This window comes from Centruroides vittatus, unplaced genomic scaffold (assembly GCF_030686945.1).
Source record: "Centruroides vittatus isolate TY-2023 unplaced genomic scaffold, ASM3068694v2 contig_345, whole genome shotgun sequence".
Lineage (NCBI taxonomy): Eukaryota > Metazoa > Arthropoda > Arachnida > Scorpiones > Buthidae > Centruroides > Centruroides vittatus.
The window spans coordinates 453293-475596 of NW_027122170.1; the positions used below are offsets into that span (position 1 = coordinate 453293).

At 34.5% G+C, this 22304-nt stretch overlaps 1 protein-coding gene across 5 annotated transcripts in view; it reads left to right on the top strand.

The window, feature by feature from the left end:
* The window catches only part of LOC136974191 (CUE domain-containing protein 1), an 88058-nt gene that overhangs the window by 49169 nt on the left and 16585 nt on the right, over positions 1 to 22304 (top strand). For 4 of the 5 annotated variants that reach the window (XM_067268996.1, XM_067268997.1, XM_067268998.1 and 1 more), the window contains exons 3-4: positions 20238 to 20436; positions 20760 to 20810. In XM_067268996.1, the coding sequence (XP_067125097.1) occupies positions 20238 to 20436; positions 20760 to 20810 (250 nt within the window). The remainder of the gene's footprint in view (positions 1 to 20237; positions 20437 to 20759; positions 20811 to 22304) is intronic. The other variant, XM_067269000.1, reaches the window with a different exon arrangement.

Sequence of the window (22304 nt, forward strand, 5' to 3'; positions counted from 1 at the left end):
GCTGAGGTCGCGCCATGCAAAATCTCGGGCTACACCTGTGAGCTTGCACTTGGCTATGCTCAGGCACTGCTGAGGGGTCCATCTTGCCAGACTAGCGATCTCTCCCAACGTGTCAAAGAAATCGGTGACACGCCCTGTTTCTCCCGAAAACGTCGGGATTAACTTGCCAAATGCGGAAAAGGAGGGAAGAGAGCCGCTACTGCCACCGTCACGAGGTCGCGTCGGGACACTTGCATCTGCCTTCATCGCTCGACCTGTGAAGCTTCGGAAGTGGGCCTATTATTTGTGCAAATAAGAACATTTTTTTTTGTAATTTTTGTATAGAAGCAAATAATAATAATTGTTGTTATTATAAATTAACGTTTTAAAAAGAAACTGTCAGACAAGAAAAAAAATAGTTAAACGAAAAGTGAATATTACATGTCCATAAAAGGACATGTCTGTAGAAATTTCTGAGAAAGTTATTCTTTTCAGGTTGAAACAATAGATGAATTTGAGTACTTAGATCGAACATCTTCGGTAGGAATCGAATTGTCAGTCGATGTTGACTCATCCGACAACCGGGGTTCCGATCTCGTTACAATGCGTAACGAGGGGGGGACCAATTAGAGAGCGGAGGCAAATCGACATCGACCTATCGGAATGTTCGATCTGGGACTCAAAAGAAAGTTATAAAAACCCTGAGAAAAAGGGATGTGACTTTCTCTCGGTCATTAGTTCTCTCGGTTCTTGGCTCTTAGAGCTTTGTCTCGCGATTTTACGACGGGGTTTTTTTCCCATGATCTTTGGCAGTTGGATCTCTTTTGGAAGGTCACCCACTCCCTTGGATTTGTCACCTGTAATCGGAATCGTCCCTACGTCCGGAACTTTCCCTCGAGAAGCTGAACAGTGCGCCCCGGGGCCATCATATTCCTGCGAAACATCGGAGGACTTTTCTTGTGGACTTTCAATTCCGAGAGAAGGCCCAGAAGACTCGAACGCCGCCGCTGATGAAAGTGTATCGTAGTTGTAAGCACCTTTTGTTATGTAAACGGGTTACGAATGAAAACTTGTCTCTTGAGAGTTTCTTTCACTCCCACACGTGGATCGTGACCGCGCGACATTCTGACTAACGCAGTCGTTCGGCAAACCTCACACGACCCACTTGTTAGAAAAACTTTTCGTCGGCGTAACTTACTCAAAATTTTTGTGTGGGGCAATTAAATATCCCACTTCTGACACCATTGTAAGGCCGCCGACTTCCAGGGAAAAACAGTTAATCACGCGTCAGGAAAACCTAGGGTCGAAAACGTATGTGGGTGGTGGTGGTAGGAGACAAAGATGACAAGTGTCTTACACAAAACCGTTTATTCTAACTACTAAGTTAACTTACATATTATTGGTACAAATTGCGATCTAGATCGACTCTTGTGGTGATAGAGATGTCCAGTTGTCAGTAGTCGGATGCGGTCCGTCTTTCGAAGATGCGTGCCCGGGGATGGGATGACGAACTGTCTATTGCACTGGACGTGTGGCTAGGACGGGGGTCACCAGCTGGCGGACGTAGGTTCTGGCGTCTATGAGGTAACACTGGTTTAAAGGAGAACTGCCGCACTTCTTCCAAGAACGACGGAAGGAGGGTCCACCCTTTGACCTTGCGACTCGGGAGTTTTATAGGAGTTTCCCCCCTGAATTTCACCCTTTTGATTGGTTCTATTCTTTCTCTCCCTTACCCCGATTGGTCATTTTTTTTGTTTTTATGCGAAACTGGAGACCGATCTGGGTCGGGAGAGTTCCGAGAGGTGTTGACAGAGTCTTTGAAGTTCATGCTCGTATATTCCGTCGTTATGGCTTTCTCTTTGACGTTTTTGACCTCACGCGGTTTGCCAGATGCTTCGGTGGCCATTTACCCCCCTCTGTTTCCGTTTCTGACACTCGTACACGAGCACCTGGACAAAGCTCCCTCTCTCTCGGTTGACATCCCCTCGGTCGTTCATTATCGTGTCGCGTTTGTTTTAGGATAAGTTTGGGAGAGTTTCTCTCGTGTCTGGATTACATCACCAACATGTGTTCCTGACACGATTTGACTCTCGAAACTTCCCGACTTTGGAACTTTATAATTATTCACCACATTTTAGGCGCTTTTGCGATCCCCACAAATGCAAGCGCCACTCCTGTCTGCCTTGTAGATCTCTACAGCTTCTAACGTTCTAATGTTTTGCCGGTCGAAGATCCTGTGTATTATGGTAGCTTAGTCCTAGCGGGGAAATCCCCGGTTCACTGGCGTAACATGCCAGAGCTGTATTGATGTTTCCTTTTTGTACATTATATATGTGATCCTGTAACCTGGCCTGCAGCAACCTGTACATGGATTCTATATACGTTACTATTCTGTATATTGAATTTTTGCTGGAAATTTTGCATTGAGGTGTAATTCTTATCTATGTTTTTAGAATATAAATTTTTAATAGTGTATAAGCCAAGTCTGGCATATAGTAAAGAACAAACAATACTGCCAGATTATAATCAGGTTACAATGTGGCTAATTAATTATAAAGATATAATGCAATTTAGATTAAAGATATCACCGAAATCAAACTAGATATCATTTAATTATAAAAATTCCACACCTTCCTCCAGCAAAGCTTTTATTCTTGTGTGCAAATATTTTTGGATGTATCAAATGTTAATCTTAAGGCAAACCATTCTGAAAGGTCTCCATGAAGATGGATGTTTAATACATACAAAACATTTGCACATAAGAATAAAAGCTCTGCTGGAGGAATAAGGCGTGAATTTTATTAGATTAAAGATAGATACTTAAGCTGCCATCTTGTGTTAAATTTAATAATTAGAAATAAATTAGTTAATTTAGAATAATTTGGAAGAAAAGAATAATTAGAGCAGAACTTAAATCAACAATAACTATTACTATGCAGGTGCATCTACAATTGATTAATATGAATATATATGTTATTTAATTCTGTGTCTATTAAGTTTAATTTTATTTAATTTTTTTAACAAGTTTTATTTTCACTTGTCAATAAATTGAGCACTCTTACAATTATATTAATTTTTTATTACATTATTATATTAGAGCATTTTAATGTTAAAAACTTCTAAAACACTAATAAGTTGAGTAATATATTATTTGTTTTTCTATCATATAAATTTTTAATCTTTTAAGTTTTGTAATGATGTAAAACTTGGACAAACTTTTATGAAAAGCATTTGTAATTAGAAGACAAATATAAATTTACAGCTTTTCTTAATTTGTCCTTTTCACTTCACAAAAACACAAAATCACACAACAGAGTTAACTATTTTTTGTAAACTGCCTAAGTAAATAAAATTGCTAAAACATTCCTCTGATATTTCTATAATTTAAAAATTATAGTTTGTACAACAATAATACCAGAAAGTTTTTTTTAATTTTTACATATTTAAATGAAAAAAGCATTCAAAAGCAGATAGGGTAGATGTATCAGTTTTGGCCAGTGTAGTACCAGTTCTGGCCAGAAAATCAAATTTAACTTAAAAATATAATCACAAATGAAACAAACTTTTATTGTTAACTGTGTGAACAGTTAACAATAAAAGTTTGTTTCATTGGACAGATTTGAATATGTGGTGATTATATTTTTAAGTTAAATTTGTTTTCTGGCCAGAACTGGTACACTGGCCAAAACTGGTACATCTACCCTAGACTTCACTGTATAATTTTATGTTCCTGTAGTATGACAATGATGATGATTTCAAACTATCTTTTAATTATAATTAAATGCTTGGCTATAAATTGCATATATTCTTGAGAGAAAATAAATTCAATTTATATAAACAACAACTCGTGACTAGGGATTGCAATTGCTGGTTCCCTCATCCAGCAATCCAGCTGGATCCAGTGCATTCTTCGGCCTGCTGGATCCAGTGCTGCGGATCCACAAATATTCAATTAACTTTCTAAATAATTCTGCAAAATCTACGTTGTTGGCGTTGCCGCTTTGCTACGTGCGCTATCGCTCGGCAGCGAGAGTGATGTTGCCGTTCACTGCGGCACGTGCTACACCCCCTGTCTATACTGCACTGTCCGCCCTTTTACCTCTGCTGATCTAATTGCCGCTCTCGCGGCAATTAGATCAGCAGAGGTAAAAGCTTTCCGCTCTCGCTAAATAAAGTGTCTTTGCACTAAATAAAAGAAGTAACTCCTCTTATTCTTGGTGCATAATTCTAATTTACGGTCGGTTGTGACATCAATGAATCATGCAACGGAACGATTTATGATTATTTGATGACCCTGAAACCAATTAGCGTAGAGGCAGAAAGGGCCTTCTCCGCAGCGGGATATATATGCAATTCATTAAGAAGTAGGTTGGGAGAAACCACCAATACCATTTGTTTCTTGAGATCTTACTTCCAGAAAAGTGAAAAAAATAACAGAAGTGATTGATTTAATTTTATTTTATCCTTTAAAATACTTTATTCAAGACAAGACTAATATTTTATAACTTCTACTCTAATTCTATTAAGTAAGAGTTTTTAACTTTTATTCTATAAGTAGTTAGTAGGCTAGGCAAGGCAATTTTATTGTGAAAATTAGTGAGACTACCTAGTTAGTTAAATAGTTCATTAAATTAATGACTATCAGTATCTTAGATATATGATGATATGAATGTATGTGATTCATGATTGTGATAATAATAACTAACTACTAGACTACTACTAATTACTTACTACTTTACTAACACTAATAATTAAATTACTTATAAATAACTACAGACTGATATGTAGAACCTATATAAAAAAACTGGTAAGACTGAGTCACTTAGCCACTGATTATCCGTCCTTACATTATTATAATATATTAATATAAATTAATTAGTAGTATTGCCTTTGCTATTATTTAACTTAAAGATTACATTATAAATTTCGGTTTATATTATATATATAATTTCGGATAATATAATGTAATATAAGATTACATTATATTATTATTTATGGGTACATATACTCATTTTGGGCAAAATGCCCGAAATGAGTGAATGTACCCGTAAATAAGACCTCGTCTCAACTAATAAAGGTGGAAAAAGCCAGGTGTTTGATAAATAACACGGTCTTGTGTTCAATGCTCAATATACAGTAAAAACACGGTTTCAAGAACATTTAAACTAAAAGAAAAGAATTAAACATTATATTAAAAAGAAAGATAATTTGAAATATACTTTTTCTATTATATTTTAAGGAAATTCAACTTTTATTTCAATAATTTAATTTAAATTGTTGGATATGATAAATTCTTATTAAAACATTTTTAGTAAAAACAAGTTGTTCTGAATAAAAATAGAATTATCTTCATTGTATGTTTTTTTTTCTGTAATCAATAATTTCCTGCAGATCATTAATTTCATAGTTAGAATCATATTTAAAATTAAATATAAATAATAATTGCAGATAATTTTGTTGTAATTGTTGAATCTACTTTAATTTGTTATTTAGAATCACCAGTTCAAAACTTTTTTTTATATGCATTTTTCAATTTAAAGTTATGAAAACTTTTTATTAGATAAGTTCAATGGCAAATTGCTACAACTAGACATGAACATTCATCAGATGGTTGAAGGAGAAGACACTTCCTGGCAAATACACATAGTATATTTGGAACTGGTTCAAAATTTAAAAAAACAAAAAAAATTAATTTGATTGTAAGTAAAGTTTAAATAACTAAAAATATTGCATTTGTTAGCTTAAAATTATGTATAGATAATTTTAAAAGAAACATCAAAATTTCTATAAATCAAAACTTACAGAAGGTAATTTTGATCAAATTAAATTTACACATTAAAAGTAATTTTGTCAAAATTATAAAATAGGAGCCATGATCTGAAAATGTTTTAGCCAACTGAGCAGAATTACTATTTTATAAAGAACTATCAAAACATCTAAGGTAAAGTAATTAACAATTCACACCTTCTTCCCAACAGTTTTTTAATTAAGCAAACAATTTCAACCTTTTTTGATAGTCAATCCTCAGACTACATTCACTATGTAGAGATTGTCTGTTATCAAATGGACATACTGTCCAATTCAAACAAATTTACAGCAGAAAAAGTCCATTAGTTTTACATTTTAAAATCAAACACAGTTCAAATTGAATTTGAATACGTCAGATTTTTAAATTTAGGAATATAATGTACAAATAAACAACACACAAACCATAATAAATATATATATTGACTGTAATACTTCAGCATAAATTATGTATGTACAGTACATAAGCTTAGTAAACAATTATGTAAATGCATGTGAAGAGTATATTGGAATTCAAGTAACAATCATTTATATGGAGAAGTAAAACAAAATAAGTTAAATTAAAACATCTGAACAAAAGGTGAGAGGGCTGAACTGGGTTATTAAGGAGAGTGGTAACAAGCTTTTTTAGTAGAAATCGTTTCTGCATTCTTTATACTTAATGTATTCTTTTATGACAGATAATCTTTCCATAGTGAATGTATTTTGAGGATGTTCTATCAAAAGAAGCCTGAGAGTTTGCTTAATTAAAAAAAACTGCTGGAAAGAAGATGTGAATTGTTAATTATTTTAATCATTCAGTTAGTATACTGAATTCTAAGATAAATTTGATAGGTAAGAAAAAGTAATAGCTATAATAAATGGCTGCTTGACCCTATACTAAGGATGATCTAATAATAATTAAAATATGTAAGTTCTATTTTGAAGTAGCATAGTAAAAATAATGTTCATTGTTGAAAAAAAACAGACTTGAAAGAACTGCATAGCTTTCAGAATGTTTTAGATCTAGGAGTAATAAATGAATCTAAATATCTTTTTAATGAATATTCTATGTACACCTGAACAATGAATATTCCCCACACAATGAACGTTCTGTGTACTTACAAGTAACTTGTAAATTCCCGGTAGTCCAAGACTAAGGGGAATCCGATTTAATTTTATAACGAAAACGGCCAAACTACAATACTAAACGCGTGAAGGCAAAATTACAAGGTTTTCCCGATGTAATTTGTACAACAAAATTTTACTGATCTTCCTGGTTAAACACAAAACTAATCACTGCACCCGGTACAATCCGACTAATACAACAGTCCGGATGTAGTTCGTACGGAAGAGTCGCCTCCAAAATGCCGATGCAAACGGATAAGAAGGAAAAACATAAAGTTCTACACACTTCCCTTTCTGACTTGCCTGTCCACTGCTCTCCTGACGAATCGCACAACCCAAAAGTGCTAAGAACAAAGGGGGGACACCTTAAATACTCCTCCACAGTGGCTCCCCCTACCGTGGAACACAACCGTTACAAACACAAAAAAAAATGATAATACTAATCAACATGGTGTTGTAACACCACATATCTCCCCGGAAGAATCATTTACCATTATGAAGACGCCAAAAGTCAATTTTTCTTTCTCTTAGGTTATATGGTCTCGCCTCAGTTTTAGTAAGAGTTTCATCAGGGTTATTAGAGCATTTATTTGCTGTTAAACTTTTTGCTTCCCATTCACCTGTTCTTCGAATTACGGGAATGTCAGGCAGTTCACTTCCATCCTCGAGGTCGTCCTCCTCGAAGATATTATTTTGTCTACTTTTACTATGGTTCAAATTTCTGTTATTACTCTGTGGGTACCCTTAACACAGTTTTAATTGGTCAACATGAACGATGTCTTTATCTTTGTGATTACAACCTTCTATTTCATAAGTAGTCAGACCCCGGACGGAAACTATTCTGAAGGGCTCTTTATACTTTGCTCCAAACTTGTTATGCTTTACGCCCTTATTTAGTAACCAAACGCGCTGACCAACCCTAAATGTTCTACATTTCCGGTTACGATTTCTATAGCTCCTACTTTTCTTATTAAAGTCTTCTGAAAACTTCGATGCATTTTCTCTCAAAACTCGTAATTTGGACATTAGGTATTCTCTATGGTCGTCAAGGTCTCTATTTACATCTTCATAATTAATGTCGAGAAGACGGGGGTCAAAACCGTAAAGGAGAAATGTGGGAGAATCGTCGACAGCAGAGTGAGGAGAAGAGTTATAGGCATAAGCAGTGGGATATACTAACTCGTCCCAATCAGCATCGTTATGTTCAGAGGTTTTTGATATGATTTCGATTATCGACTTATTCACCCTCTCGCATACACCATTAGCACAAGGCCGGTATGCAGTGGTAATATTTCTGTTAATTTTTAACCACTTACAAACATCCGAGAATAGAGAGGATGTGAAATTCGTACCCCTGTCAGATATTAGTGTTAGGAACTCCATACCTACACATAATTTTATCGAATACTGCGTCACTCACAGTCAAGGCAGTTTGGTCCTTTAACGGGCATACTTCTACGAATCTAGTAAAAATATCAATCATCACTAGCAAGAATTTGTTTCCTTATTTCGTGCAGTTCAGTGGGCCTACAATGTCTATCGCTACCTTCAAAAAGGGAGAAGTACCAGTCTCATTGGGTTGATAAGGAGCCTGACCCTTATGCATGTTATAACGTTGGCAGGTTTGACAATTTTGTATCACATCTGCTACCTTTCATCTTAGGTTTAATATATAGTAATGCCTTTCAATCATTTTGATCGTTTTGTTAATACCTCTATGACCAATGAGGTTATTTTGGTGAAAAGCCTTTATAATATCATTGGTAAGCCCCTTTCCTACACACACCAGGTTCACTTGTTGGTCACGAGTACCATTATGAACTACACGAAACAAGCAATTGTTTACCAATTCAAACCCCGGGGCTTTTCGCTGTTGAGTGAAGTCTCCCTTATCCTTTCTCACCAAGTCACGTTTGATAGGATCAAAATAGTCGTCATCGTCTTGTGATCTAATGATATCATTTCTGTCAGGAAATTCCCACCTAACTACGTTGATGTTATTGCATTCCGTACGTCTAGAAACACGGGACAGCAGGTCGGCCACTTTATTCTCACGTCCTTTAATATGTCTTACTTCGACGTCGAAATCGCTTACTTCCATGGCCCACCTCATCAAACGCTTATTTCCATTATTTAAGTTGTTAAGAAAAACCAAGGGTTTATGGTCAGAAAGAATGACAACTTTTTGACCAAGGATCAGATATTTAAAATGCCTAAGGGCAAGGACGATTGCTAGACATTCCTTCTCTATCGTTGAATATTTTAACTCGGCGCCTTGGAACTTCTTACTAAAATAGCCTATGGGAACAAAGCTCATTCCTCTCTTCTGTTCTAACACAGCGGCGGCAGCCTTATCAGACGCATCAGTGTGAATGTAAAAAGGATGGGTGAAGTCAGGATGGGATAGGAGTGGAGGTTTGGATAAGGCCTCCTTCAAGCCTTCAAAGCTACTTCGGCAACTTTCATTCCAACAAAACTTTTTGTTCCTCTTTGTTAAGTTGATTAGAGGAGCTGCCATTTCATAGAAATTGGGAATAAACTCCCTAAAGAATCCCACAGATCTGAGGAAGCTACATACACCTTTAGTGTTTTTAGGAGGGTCCATTGTCTTGATCGGATTGATATTCTCAGGATCAGGCCTGATTCCTCTGGAGTCAATTACATGCCCTAGATAACAAATTTCCTTAGCTAAAATCTTACATTTTTTTGGATTCAATTTCAAATCAGCTTCATGGATTAATTTAAGAACGTCCTTGAGTAAGATTAAATGTTCTTCTAATGTAGGAGAAAACAGAACAACATCGTCTTGAAAAACGAAACAACTAATGCCGATAAATCTCGCTAATATCTTTGTCATGATATATTGAAAATACCGACCACTATTTTTTCCACCTTGGGGCATCCTGCACAGCTGAAATTTCCCCCGGGGTAGAGAAGGCAAAAATGTGGCAGATCGATTTATCTAATGGTATTTGAAAGTATCCCAATTTCAAGTCCAAAACGGAAAAATATTTACTTCCAAAAAACTGAGATAGTATATCATCTATACGAGCCATCGGGAACTCTTGTGGTCTGGTGATTTCATTGATCTTTCTCAAATCGAGGGTCATCCTTATCTCACCGGAACTCTTGGGACTATATATATTGGGGAATTCCATTCGGAATTGCTTTCTTCGCAAATGCCTGCTCTAAGAAACTCATTAATTTTCTTTTTTAATGCCGGTAGATGCACATGTGGTATACGATACTGATGATAACTGAAATGCAAAGCATTTCCGTTCCCGCGTCCTATTTTCATAATTATTATTTTTCTTAACAAATTTCGATAATGACGCAATCGACTCGCAAAGGGTCTGAATTTGTTTTTTCATTTTGTTTAAGCGATTGTTTTGTTCGAGTTTCCCTTTTTTCTTATCTGGTTCACGTTCGTAATTCATAAAGACATGGTTATTCCCCTTTTGGCTGCACATCCTCACAACCTCCTCCTCTTCCTCAGCTATCTCTATACATTGATCAAGGGTGCTTGGTTTCCTCTGTAGAACTTGTCTACGAATTGATGCGTTTAGTCCCTTTCCAAAACAATCTCTGACAGTATTATCCCGTAAAGTGACCAAATTTGAATTACGAGCCACAGCACGAGCGAATAGAGTTTTTAATCTAATGGCATATTCACAAACACGCTCGCTTCCCTTTTGTGTTATAGTTAAGACCTGCTCAAATGGATCCGAGAAGTCTTTCTGCCTATCGAAACATTTGATTAACCCTTCTTTAACCGTAACAAAAGTTGATTGCCCTTGTTCCTTTAAATCGAAGAATACGGATAAAGGCTCACTTTTTAATCTCGCTTGTAAGAAAGTTAGTTTTACCTTTTCTTCTCATCCTGCTAATTCGGCTACACTTTCGATGGTCTGAAAGAATTTCTGAATGTTCAAGGTGTCCCCAGGGGAATTGGAGAAGGAAGGGATCATACCCATAAATCCCATAACGACTGGTACAATACTCGTATCAACATTGCCGTTACTTGAAGTCGCACCTCCAGGTTCTTCCATTATTATCCTAAAAGTGAACGCCACAAAACAAAAATATTGACAGTACGAGGTAAGAACCACCTTAACACAATTCGATCCTGTCGCGGACGCCAATGTAAATTCCCGGTAGTCCAAGACTAAGGGGAATCCGATTTAATTTTATAACGAAAACAGCCAAACTACAATACTGAATGCGTGAAGGCAATATTACAAGGTTTTTCCGATGTAATTTGTACAACAAAATTTTACTGATCTTCCTGGTTAAACACAAAACTAATCACTGCACCCGGTACAATCCAACTAATACAACAGTCCGGATGTAGTTCGTACGGAAGAGTCGCCTCCAAAATGCCGATGCAAACGGATAAGAAGGAAAAACATAAAGTTCTACACACTTCCCTTTCTGACTTGCCTGTCCACTGCTCTCCTGACGAATCGCACAACCCAAAAGTGCTAAGAACAAAGGGGGGACACCTTAAATACTCCTCCACAGTGGCTCCCCCTACCGTGGAACACAACCGTTACAAACACAAAAAAAAATGATAATACTAATCAACATGGTGTTGTAACACCACAAACTTTTAAAGAAAGAAATAAGAATAATATTATAATTTCTCTTACCTTTTCAAAAAATGAAAACTTGTTTCTATTTTACCTGAAATATTTTTTAAGAGGACAATTATCGTTGATAGTCTTATTCTTGAAATATAATATTGCATTAAAATGTAGATAATGTAAGTACAAAATCAAATTACTTTATCAAAAGTAATTTTTTTAAATAACTGGTTTAATGGAACTTAAGTGAAGATAAAATACAAATGATAATCAAAGCAGAACTCACACTAGACCTAAAATATTTTCATTTTGACTCATGGATCTCAGGAATGTGAATAAAGAAAGAATTATGAATCAAAGTTAAAAATTTTATTTTCTGGTAGTCAAATAGAATTAAATACATATTTATGATCGAGTTTGATTCAGAATACAGTCAAACCTGTTTTTATGCGGTGGATAGGGACCGCATTAAAAAAAACGCATTAAAAAAATCGCACGAAACTTTACGAATGGCTGTAAAAAATAGCTTTCGCAACACAATTAAAAAAATATTTTTTTTTATGCTGTCAATAGGGACCGCATAAAAAAAGTCTCACATAGAAAATAACTCAAAACCGTACGAAATAGAATTTATTGACAACAGATGTCAGCACTTGACTGCATCGTCTGGTCTATCGTCTGTTTTACATATTTTTGTCCAGGTGGTGTTTTGTTGACTTAAAAAGTAAATTATTTCACTTTTCGCATATTCATGCAATAATATTACTATAATAAGTGCATTTATGCTATAATAAGTTTATTTAGCTATAATAAGTCAACGTGAGACATGACGAATCGCATGAGACTAGTCGCCAACTATACCACACAAATAAAAATTCGCATTAAAAAAATCGCACAAATAAAAATCGCACATAAAAAGAGCGCATAAAAACAGGTTTGACTGTACTTGCTTACAATAATACAAATCATATTTTAAAGTAAAATAGACGAGATTGTTACAAGATAAAAAATATCATTTCTTCTGTGACTGTCTGCCACGTTTGTTTTTGTATATCATTGTATATAGAATAGGAACTCCTTTCTTCTTCTTTTTTCTGTCTTCAACCCTTTCCTGTCACATGACAGGAGCCTTACTGTTTATGGGTCCTGATTGGCCAGTATACACTACAAAAGGGAAAAGAGAGGGTCCTGCCCAAGAGGGACCTGGGAAAAACGGGAGTTAAGGAGAGTCACTTTTGGGGTTGCCACCGATGAGAGAGGAGGTCAAGTGAGGGAGACCAAGTGAGAAGTGACCAGGATTCAGGTTTAGAAGGGTAAGAAGAGATAGAGGGTCAGTGTGGACCACGTGCGAACGGTGACTTCAAAATAAGTGAGTGAGCCCTTCCATACAAGCTCAAGGAACTTTCCTGGGCAATATTTATTAACTGGTTGTTATTATCCCAGATGTGAATGGATTGAACATTCGCTGTCCACAAGGCAACCATAGTCCATATTATCCCGTTATCAGGGCCCCCAATCTAAGCTACCGGTACACTATCCAACCATCCTTCATTCTTCTTTCTTTGTCTAGTTGTAAGTAGTAATAGTTGAATTGTGATAGTCTTAGTTTTAAGTTGAACTATATAATAATTAATTGTCACGGGAAGATCGAACGAGAGCAGGGAATTAGTGCATATGCATTTTTTTCTCTGTAACAGGCAGACTGATATCTGTTCCCTTATTTCGATTAAATAAAAACTCAATTTGACTGATATTTGCCTTGTCTCATTGTAACATGTTTCTCACCTTTCACGCTTTTTTTTCATACATTCAAATGCTTGAATAATTTTTTATTTTGGAAACTGAAAACTAATACACCATCTTAAGGTGATTGTCATCAAGTGTTTTAGATTATCTTTTTTCAAGCAGCTTTGTCCAAAGCACTTTTTCCAGTTCTCTGGACTAAATGCTCTTACATGAAGTGCTGTTCAATGGTAAAAATAAGACACAAGTATGATGTGGTTGCTACATTTTATTAATGGTTACAGTGGAACTTCAGTATACATCTGCTTTAGAATACATCCAATTTGGAATATGTCCTGTTTGGACGAAACAAATTTTGCTCGGTATACGACTCAATTAAACTCACCATCTATGAACAAGTAGCACTATCAGTGTACTAGACCAGACTAGATGTTCACGGTGCCACGGTTTATAACTTTGTTAAATTTCTTCTGATTTTAATTTGTAAGTAAAATTTTATTGTTTTTATTAATCATGAATTGCAAAAAGGCAAATGAAAAGCAACAGAAAACTAAAAAAATGACTAGAATCACAATGGAACTGAAAAAAGAGATTGTTGAGAAATATGAAGGTGTCATGGGTGTTCGAGATTTAACTGTTGCATATTGTATTCCGAGAACGACGATATTGACAATTGTGAAAAATAAAGACATTATTAAATCTGCTAACATTGTGAAAGGGGTTTAATCAATTTCTAAACAGATTATTAGTATTAAAGAGAGTTTGGTTTGATTTGATTTTGATTTAATGATTTAAATAATATAATACAATATACTGTAATAACTTTAAAAATCTATAATAAAATTTATTTTTTTATTAGTGTGCTCAAACAGTGTTTAAATTATTTTACAACCCCATTAATATATCACATCAAGAGGGGTTTCTTTTACATGAGAACGGATTAATCATTTTTACATTACTTCTTATGGGAAAGGTTGGTTTGGTACACGTTCTATTCAGTATAAGTCCAAACATCAGGAATGGAGAGGTTCCACTGTACATGTTTATTACATGATATTACGTTACGTGGTTTCAAATTTATTTAAGCTTTTAATATATTTACATTTGCTTTATTTATTTTTACATATTTACTTTTAAATTACAAAGTTTTGTAATTTAAAAGTATTAATTATAAAATGTCTTAAATTATTTTCTATTTTCGTTAGTTATTTTTTTTATGTCAGTTAACCAAATTTATCTGTTCATAAAGATCACTTGTTACAGATTTTTATTGGTGTTAAATATCTTTAATTACTTAATAAAATAAAACAATTGACAAAATTAAAAGACTAATGTATAGTAGTATATTTATATATTATTAATAAGCTTTCCTACATGGTACCTAATACCTAGTAGTAGTTTCATTAAATTTGCATACTTAGTTTTTCTGATAAATATTCATCCAATAATTAAAAATGTTGCAAAACCATTATTATTTGGACCACTCAAAAAGTGTAATCTCCCAGTTTTTCATGTAATATCTAGTTTAGCAACCTGTATGCCTTTAGCCATTGTCCATATCACTGACAATATTGAAACTGAAAAACAGCAGTAGTATCTTTCTTGCATGTGCTTCAAAATCTAATTTAAATAGCAATGTCATCAATGATTCATGTTGTGTCATCTAATGACGTGAGGCAATCTCAGCACCAAATTTCTGAATTGGGAGTCTTGTCACTAATTGGTAAGGCTGTTGACTTTCTTTAACGTAAGAAGTATAGGGAGTTGATTGTCTGTCTCTCTCTAATCTGTGGTCAGCTCTTGCCATGTAGCTTGTTCAGCAACCAAGTTATTGTATTGTATTCAAAAATCTGTTTGTGAATTGATTTGTTCAAAAATGAGTTATTTGAAAACTGAGGTTTGTCTGTACAATGAAAACTGCTGCTGTTCATTTATTATTATTATACTTCTCTGTGTTGAAACCATGCCTTTTTTTTTTTTTTTTTTTTTTTTGTATTTTGAGACACTATGAAGTGTTGGCACTGGACTTTTTCACATCCACTTTCTTTTCTTATGTACTTTACAGTTAGAGTAATTAATTTTAAAAGTTTTGTGAGAATGTGGAGTTGGGGAGATATTTTAGTGAATTTGTTGGAATATTTTAAAATTATTTTAATAGAAAAATTATATATTTAAGTTAATGAAAGCACTTCCTTTTTGGCTCAAGGAGAAAAACCATTTAGTTTCTCCAAAAGTGATAGTTCAGGTGCAATGTCTCACTCGTCTAACTGCAAGACCACTCAACTTCCGTCGTACATTGGAAGCATGGCATGATTTTCCAATAATTCTATTGGACAAAATACAGTATAAAAGGTGAGAGGTTACTTTCCAACTTGCTCTTGTTTTGACACTTTTACTCGGTGATCAAGGCTTCAGCCACTGCTCTCACTTTGGTACCTTTGCTGAATGCCCAAAGCTGTAATCATTCCTCTCTTAGTTCTTCGACCTCTTTGTTCCTAAAGACTAGCAACTTTCCACCTCAAATATATTTTAATGTCAGGTAATATGATGATATTGTTATGTAAACTCTCTCTCCAGATTAGTTTAGTGGCTTAGACTTGAAATTTACTTATTTGTAATTATATTGACACTAATCATTTTGTTATTAATGTACTTCTTTATATATAGACAATAGTTATAGGTATGTTTTAATAAACGGATAGATATATTCCTAACAAATTTTATTTATCATTTAATGTATAAAGATGAACCCTCCTAAAATTCTGGTCAAGTTATTGTTATATTTTCAGCCAGTTTGAAGAAATTAATTAAATCATGAGCTAGGATGCAAATAACAAATTCTAGCTGCTGTCAGGACTGACCTGGAGAGATCTGACAAATTCTCTAGATAAATAACAGCCATCCTTGGTTAGACACTAGGTATACCAGAACTGACTCCATTTTAACACTTTAAAGTACATAAGAAAATCAACTAGATGTGGAAAAATCCAGTGTCTATTAGCAATACCTAATGTTGTCTCAAAATATAATATATTATTTACATACCAAAGTTTGTTACTGGTGTGAAACTCAAATAAAAAAACAAAAAGAACAAAATAACAGTACTTCACAAATGTTTTCAAACCAGAAACTGTTCAGGTGAAACGGCAAATTTCCAATAGAATGCAACTAAATAAGAACACAATGATTTGAAAGTTTGTTTGAATACATGTTTCTTGAAGTCATTCTATTGGGCATACACACTCTAGCTGGTAGCATCTGTCGAGATTTACAGGTTGTTGTCCATTAGTGCTTGCCAAGCTATGGACAGGGTCAATTCTTCCCTGTGGTTGATACATGTGTCAGTGAGGCTAGATCTGTAGATACAAATGGCCTCCAACCACCTTAGATGTTCTGTGCTTGGTGAAATAAGGATGACCTTCACCTGATTAAAAGCCGGCTCTATGTCTGGATCACTGGTGTAAACAGTGAGAGCTGTGGTGGTTTTCGTTTGCTGTATGTCAGCAAGGCGCTCTTTCATTCTAACCCCTAAGGAACACTTAGTGGAGTCGATGTAGATGAGGTCTCTATGACATCTGTGATCCCTAAGTGGGATGCCATACACTCCGGGGAGTCTGTCCTGGTTGGGAATGTCCTTTCCATTACAAAGGATGTCAAATATAGTTCGACATCTCTTGTATGCAATGCAAATGTGGCACTTCTTGGCTATCTCAGTTTATAGTGATCTGAGATATGGATTGTAAGTGACTGGGATCCTTTCTTCATCTTCGAGTCGGTTTTTGCTTTGGAAGTTGACTTGGACTGTGCATTGGGAGCAGTGGAATCTGTTGATCAATTTACAGATGAGCTTGGGGTACCCATGGTCAGTGGCTATGTGATGTGTATGTCTCAGTTCAGCATGGAGAGCTTGTTGAGTAGACGAGCAAGTGAATGTCCTTGTAATTAAGGCATTATGCACTGCAGTTTTATATTGATGTAGGTAGGTCACAAGACCCCACATCAGTATAAAACTGGCATCGGAGTAGATGGACTCCGATCCTGGTTTATAGTACACCTCAGTGTGGATGGCTGACCCTTTAATTCTAATGTTAATGTCGAGGAAGTGGACCTTCGTAAGGTGTGCTTGATCGATTTCCAGGGTCAAGCCATACGGGTTGTTGTTAACAGAGTTGACGAAGTCTAAGACGTCTGGTGTTGTCCTCCAGAAAATGATTGTCATCTATGTACTGTACCTCCTATATAGGGAATTTGATCCCAGCCCTTATTTCTAATCCCTGGATTTCGGGATTATACGTAGTCAATCCCAGGATTATTTCGGTAATGAGGTTTAATAAAAAATAAGAAAATCTTACAGAAATCAGTCTTTAATCAACAAATCAAAATTTAGACAAAAATCAATGTATTTTACAATATACTCCTAGCTAATCTAATCACTCTAACTAATCAGACTTAGAGTTAGACTAACCAGAGTTAAAATCACTCAGTCTTCATGTTAAAATTATTTTTTTTCAAGCATCAGTGATCACTGATTTCTTTAAACTTACATAAATTGAAAAAATCTGTATGTAATAAACTATGCAAATAAATGTTGAAAATTAACAAAAATCTGTCTTAACATCGACTAAATAGACGACTTTCATGTAACAACCTAGTAAGTAGGTAGTAAAGTAAGTTTCTTAGCAAAAAGTATTTAAAAATAATATTAATCAGTCACATTTTTCTTAAATATAAAGAAAACTAATCTAATAGGGACATTCTAATTTGAATTGCGAAAATATGATCTGAGAAATAAAAACGCATCCAGTGTCTCATCACCAAGTCTTCTTCTCAATTTGTTGCACATATATATATATATATATATATGCTGATATATGCTGTTGTGCATATATGCTCTGTCACACATATACACACGTGTGACAGAGCTGTGGACTGTACATCAATGCTAGAGAACATAAACACACCTGACACGTGTTACAATATTGTTTAATCGACTACAGAGTGTATTCAATCTTTAGAAGCTCTAAATTTTATTATAGATGAGTTCTCGAGCATATTATTTATGTTCATTATTTAATTTAAATTGGATGCAACAACTAGAGGCTGGTGGGAGTGCTCACTTAAGGGTGATGATATTTTTCCATTGAATGACTTATTAGAATTTTTGACAGGTCATGTTATAACTTTACAGCCAACCAAAAGTGCTCTCGACTGCACCAGAAAATCGATTGGTGCTTGCAAAAATACAAAAATACAAGAATGAAGTATATTACCAAGTAACCTAGTGAGAACTGCTTGCCTATCATTTTAGTTCAAAATACAAGAAGTTTTATATTAAAATGATAGGCAAGCAATTCTGTTAAGATGAACTGAATGTTTTGCTTCATGAAGTCTATTTTGCAACTTTTTTAAAATGATGTCAATCCCAAAAATCTCGGGATCAGGAAAACTTAATCCTGAAAATTTTGGGACTAAAAAGTGGTCGGGATCCTGGGATCAAATCTTCTACTCCTATATAAAAGGATGTTGGGGAGGTGGTGAGGGATGATCTTGTACTCTAGTTGTCTTATCACCAGTTCACATAAGTTCCCTGAGATGGGGCTCCCCATTGGGACTCTTCTTCCCTGTGTGTAAATTGTACCGTTGAACTGAAAAAATGAATTGTAGCATAATAATGTGCCATCTCTAGGACTTGTTGGTGTAAGCTGTCATCATTTACAATGTTGAATAAGTATATAAATCCATAAGAATATGAGGGCTATTTTTTAAATAAGGTCCGTTTGTGAATGAAAGTGAGAATAATGCGCAATCACGGCAGTATGCATACGCTTCTGCTCCGAGCAAGCTTGGCGCGCGTTTTGACGCTGTTTGCAGCCATATCGTCTGTCTGTATGCTGAGCTGTAGAAGTTTAAAATGTTTAAGAAAATTGAGTCTCCCGCTGACTGTGAGATACGATCTGTTATTCGATTCTTGAATGCAAGAAACTTGGCAGCAGCGGAAATTCACCGTCAGATTTGTGAAGTTTACGGTGATAATGCTACGAGTGACAGTAAAGTTCGAAAATGTGTAAGAATGTTCAAGAATGGGCGAGTTAATGTGCATGATGAGCCACGCCCTGGTCGACCTTCTCTGATTTCTGAAGATTTGATTCGTGATGTGGATAACAAAATTCGAGAGGACCGACGATTCACGATTTCAACGTTATCAATTGAGTTTCCACAGATTTCAAGATCAGTTTTGTATACCATTGTTTCGGAGAAACTGAATTATCGAAAATTGTTTTCTCGGTGCGTTCCAAGACTGCTTTCTGACGATCACAAAACAAAAAGATTAAACCGTTCTTTATTGTTTTGACTCGATACGATCATCCACATAGTCCAGACCTTGCACCCAGTGATTTTCACTTGTTTCGATACTTAAAGGAGTTCCTTGGTGGTCAACATTTCAACGATGAAGAAGAAGTGAAAACTGCAGTCGTGGATTGGGCTTCTTGACAGGCGGCAGATTTCTTTGAAGTCGGGATTCAAAAAATTGTTGAGCGGTATGACAAATGTTTAAACAAAATGGAAATTATGTAGAAAAGTAGATAAAAGTATGTAGAATATGGAAAAAAATATATTTTAACGATATTTACAGTATTTTTCTTTTTATTAAAAAACAGACCTTATTTAAAAAATAGCCTTTGTATAATAAGAATATAATATATTATTATTATTATTATTATACTGTTATGGATTTAGATGCTTATGAAATAAACTTGATAAATGTAAATTATAGAATCAAAAGAAGAAAACAATACATTGTATCTTGAAATCTAATCTGAATCTAATGCTCTATTATTTTTTGCATAACTTTGTGTTTCTAGAACAAGAAGACTAACTTTACTTTTTTGACAAATCTAGAAAATATACATGTTAATTTAAATTAAGAAAAAAGTAGTTTATTCCTTTATAATTTAAAAAAGAATGTTCTCTGCAGCATTGTATTTTATATTGAAAATATTAAAACTTGTCTTAAAACAGAGTGTTACAGTTCTCAGTTCAGCAATGCTTCAACAACGAATGGAAGAAAATGAACGTCAGCGGCGAAGTACAAGTGGAGCTGATGATCCTGAGTTAGCTCAATATTTAGAAGATGAACGTATAGCTCTTTTCTTGCAGAATGAAGAATTCATGCAAGAACTTCGCCATAATAAGGAATTTATGTCCACTCTTGAGAGAGGTAATTATTCTTGTTTGATGTGCATTTTTTGTTTATTTGATAAATTTATAATAAGAAAATGATTCATATAAAATTTAAAAAGCATCTTATTAACATCATTTATTTTTAAATAAATTTTCATATCTGAATATCATTTTTTTTTTTTTCCTGATAAGCTGTACAGTTAAGTTACAGTTGAAAAACTGTATTATCCTCAGGTGCCCGGGTAACAAAAAAAGGTACCCGGGTATGAAAATTTCTATAGTGTTCAGCACTATTTTTCACATATATTACAAAAATCTATATATTATAAAATAAATTGGCTTTAAATATTATATTTTTAGATGCCAGTCCTCATCATCAAGTTTCCAATAATTTACTACCAGCAGAAAATGGTAAGAAAATAATCTATAAAAATTTCAATTATCTATTTCTGTTATTTAAAAATAGATTTACAAACAAATAAACATCTAATAATGTGATTATTAGTTTAAAGCCAAATTATATTGGGCTACTGTTAATAATTAAACACTAAGTAATTTGGCCTAGAGGTAGGCATTACATACCATTATAAATTTATAATTAAATACTAAAATAGTAACCCAATTCAGTGTCTCAATTTATACAAAAGGATTGTACCTTACTGTAATATTAGTACATATCAATTTTAAAATACTCTTTAAGAACATTAATTTGCAGAATGCATCTTATTGTTTTTCTTTCCATCTTTAAGCCTTCTTACTAAACATATATTTTTTTTAAAAAAAATCTTTAAATTTAATCTTGAGTTTTCATGTTTTATCTTATATTATTAATATTAAAATTAAGATAAAAAGTTCTGTTTTATCATATAAACATATTTAGAATTATAATTTATTTTTTGGAAGAGTTATCATGCAAATTAAAAATCTTCAACTGCACAACACCGGAATGTAAATAAAACTTACGACTCACGAACCAATTACCCAGTGTGAATAATGTTCAAGTGACGAAGGTTTTCGTTACTCCTTCTGAGCACTTCTTCAGGTCAGTTCTTATTTCAGCTAGGCTGGCCATTGACATTTGGAATGGGTGGAATACAATCGTCTCTGATCGTTTTTAAACGTACTTAATAAATAAATAAATTTGAAAATAAATCAAATGGAATGGATTTCAAATACAGTATGTGCATGCCTTCTCTGTAAGGTGATTAAAAAAGGTTGTACATTAAGTTGAGTTGGAATGCAGAAAACTACTGTGCATGCATTCGGTTTAAAATACGATTGAAAATTAAATGTTTTGGTCGAGTATAGCCTGCCTTGCCATCGACCGACACATCACCTCCTTAAAATTAATTCACGTGGTTCTGCTACAGGCTTTAAAGATTTTGATAGCCTCTAACCATTTGAAATGTTCCAGGTGTGGGGGTGGTAAGGATAATTCTGGCTCCGGAGAAATCTGCTGTAATATCAGGGTCTGTCGCGTAAGTGGAGAGAGCAGTCCTACTCCTACTATGCTGTATGTCAGATTTATGTTCTCGTAATCTCACCCCCATTGAACGTTAAGTGAAGCCAACATAAACCATTTCCCTATCTCACCTGTTGTCTCTGATAGGGACGTTATAAATGCCTGGTAGTCTTTCGGGGTTAGGAAGGTCTTTTCCATTAAGTAAAATTACCCTTCACTCCGACACCGGGGATGAAATACTAAATACCGAACCTGTTACCGGTGTAATTTGCGTGAAAAAATCTTCTTTCCACAAACGTTTTCGAGCTTTCCAAACAGCTCTTCTTCAGGTAGAGAAAAAAGGTTCCGACGAAATACTTCGAAAAAAAGACGAAAAAAGAACGTAGACATTTAAATAAAAACGGAATCTAAAAATAGAATGCAGATGTTTAAACAAAAATTAC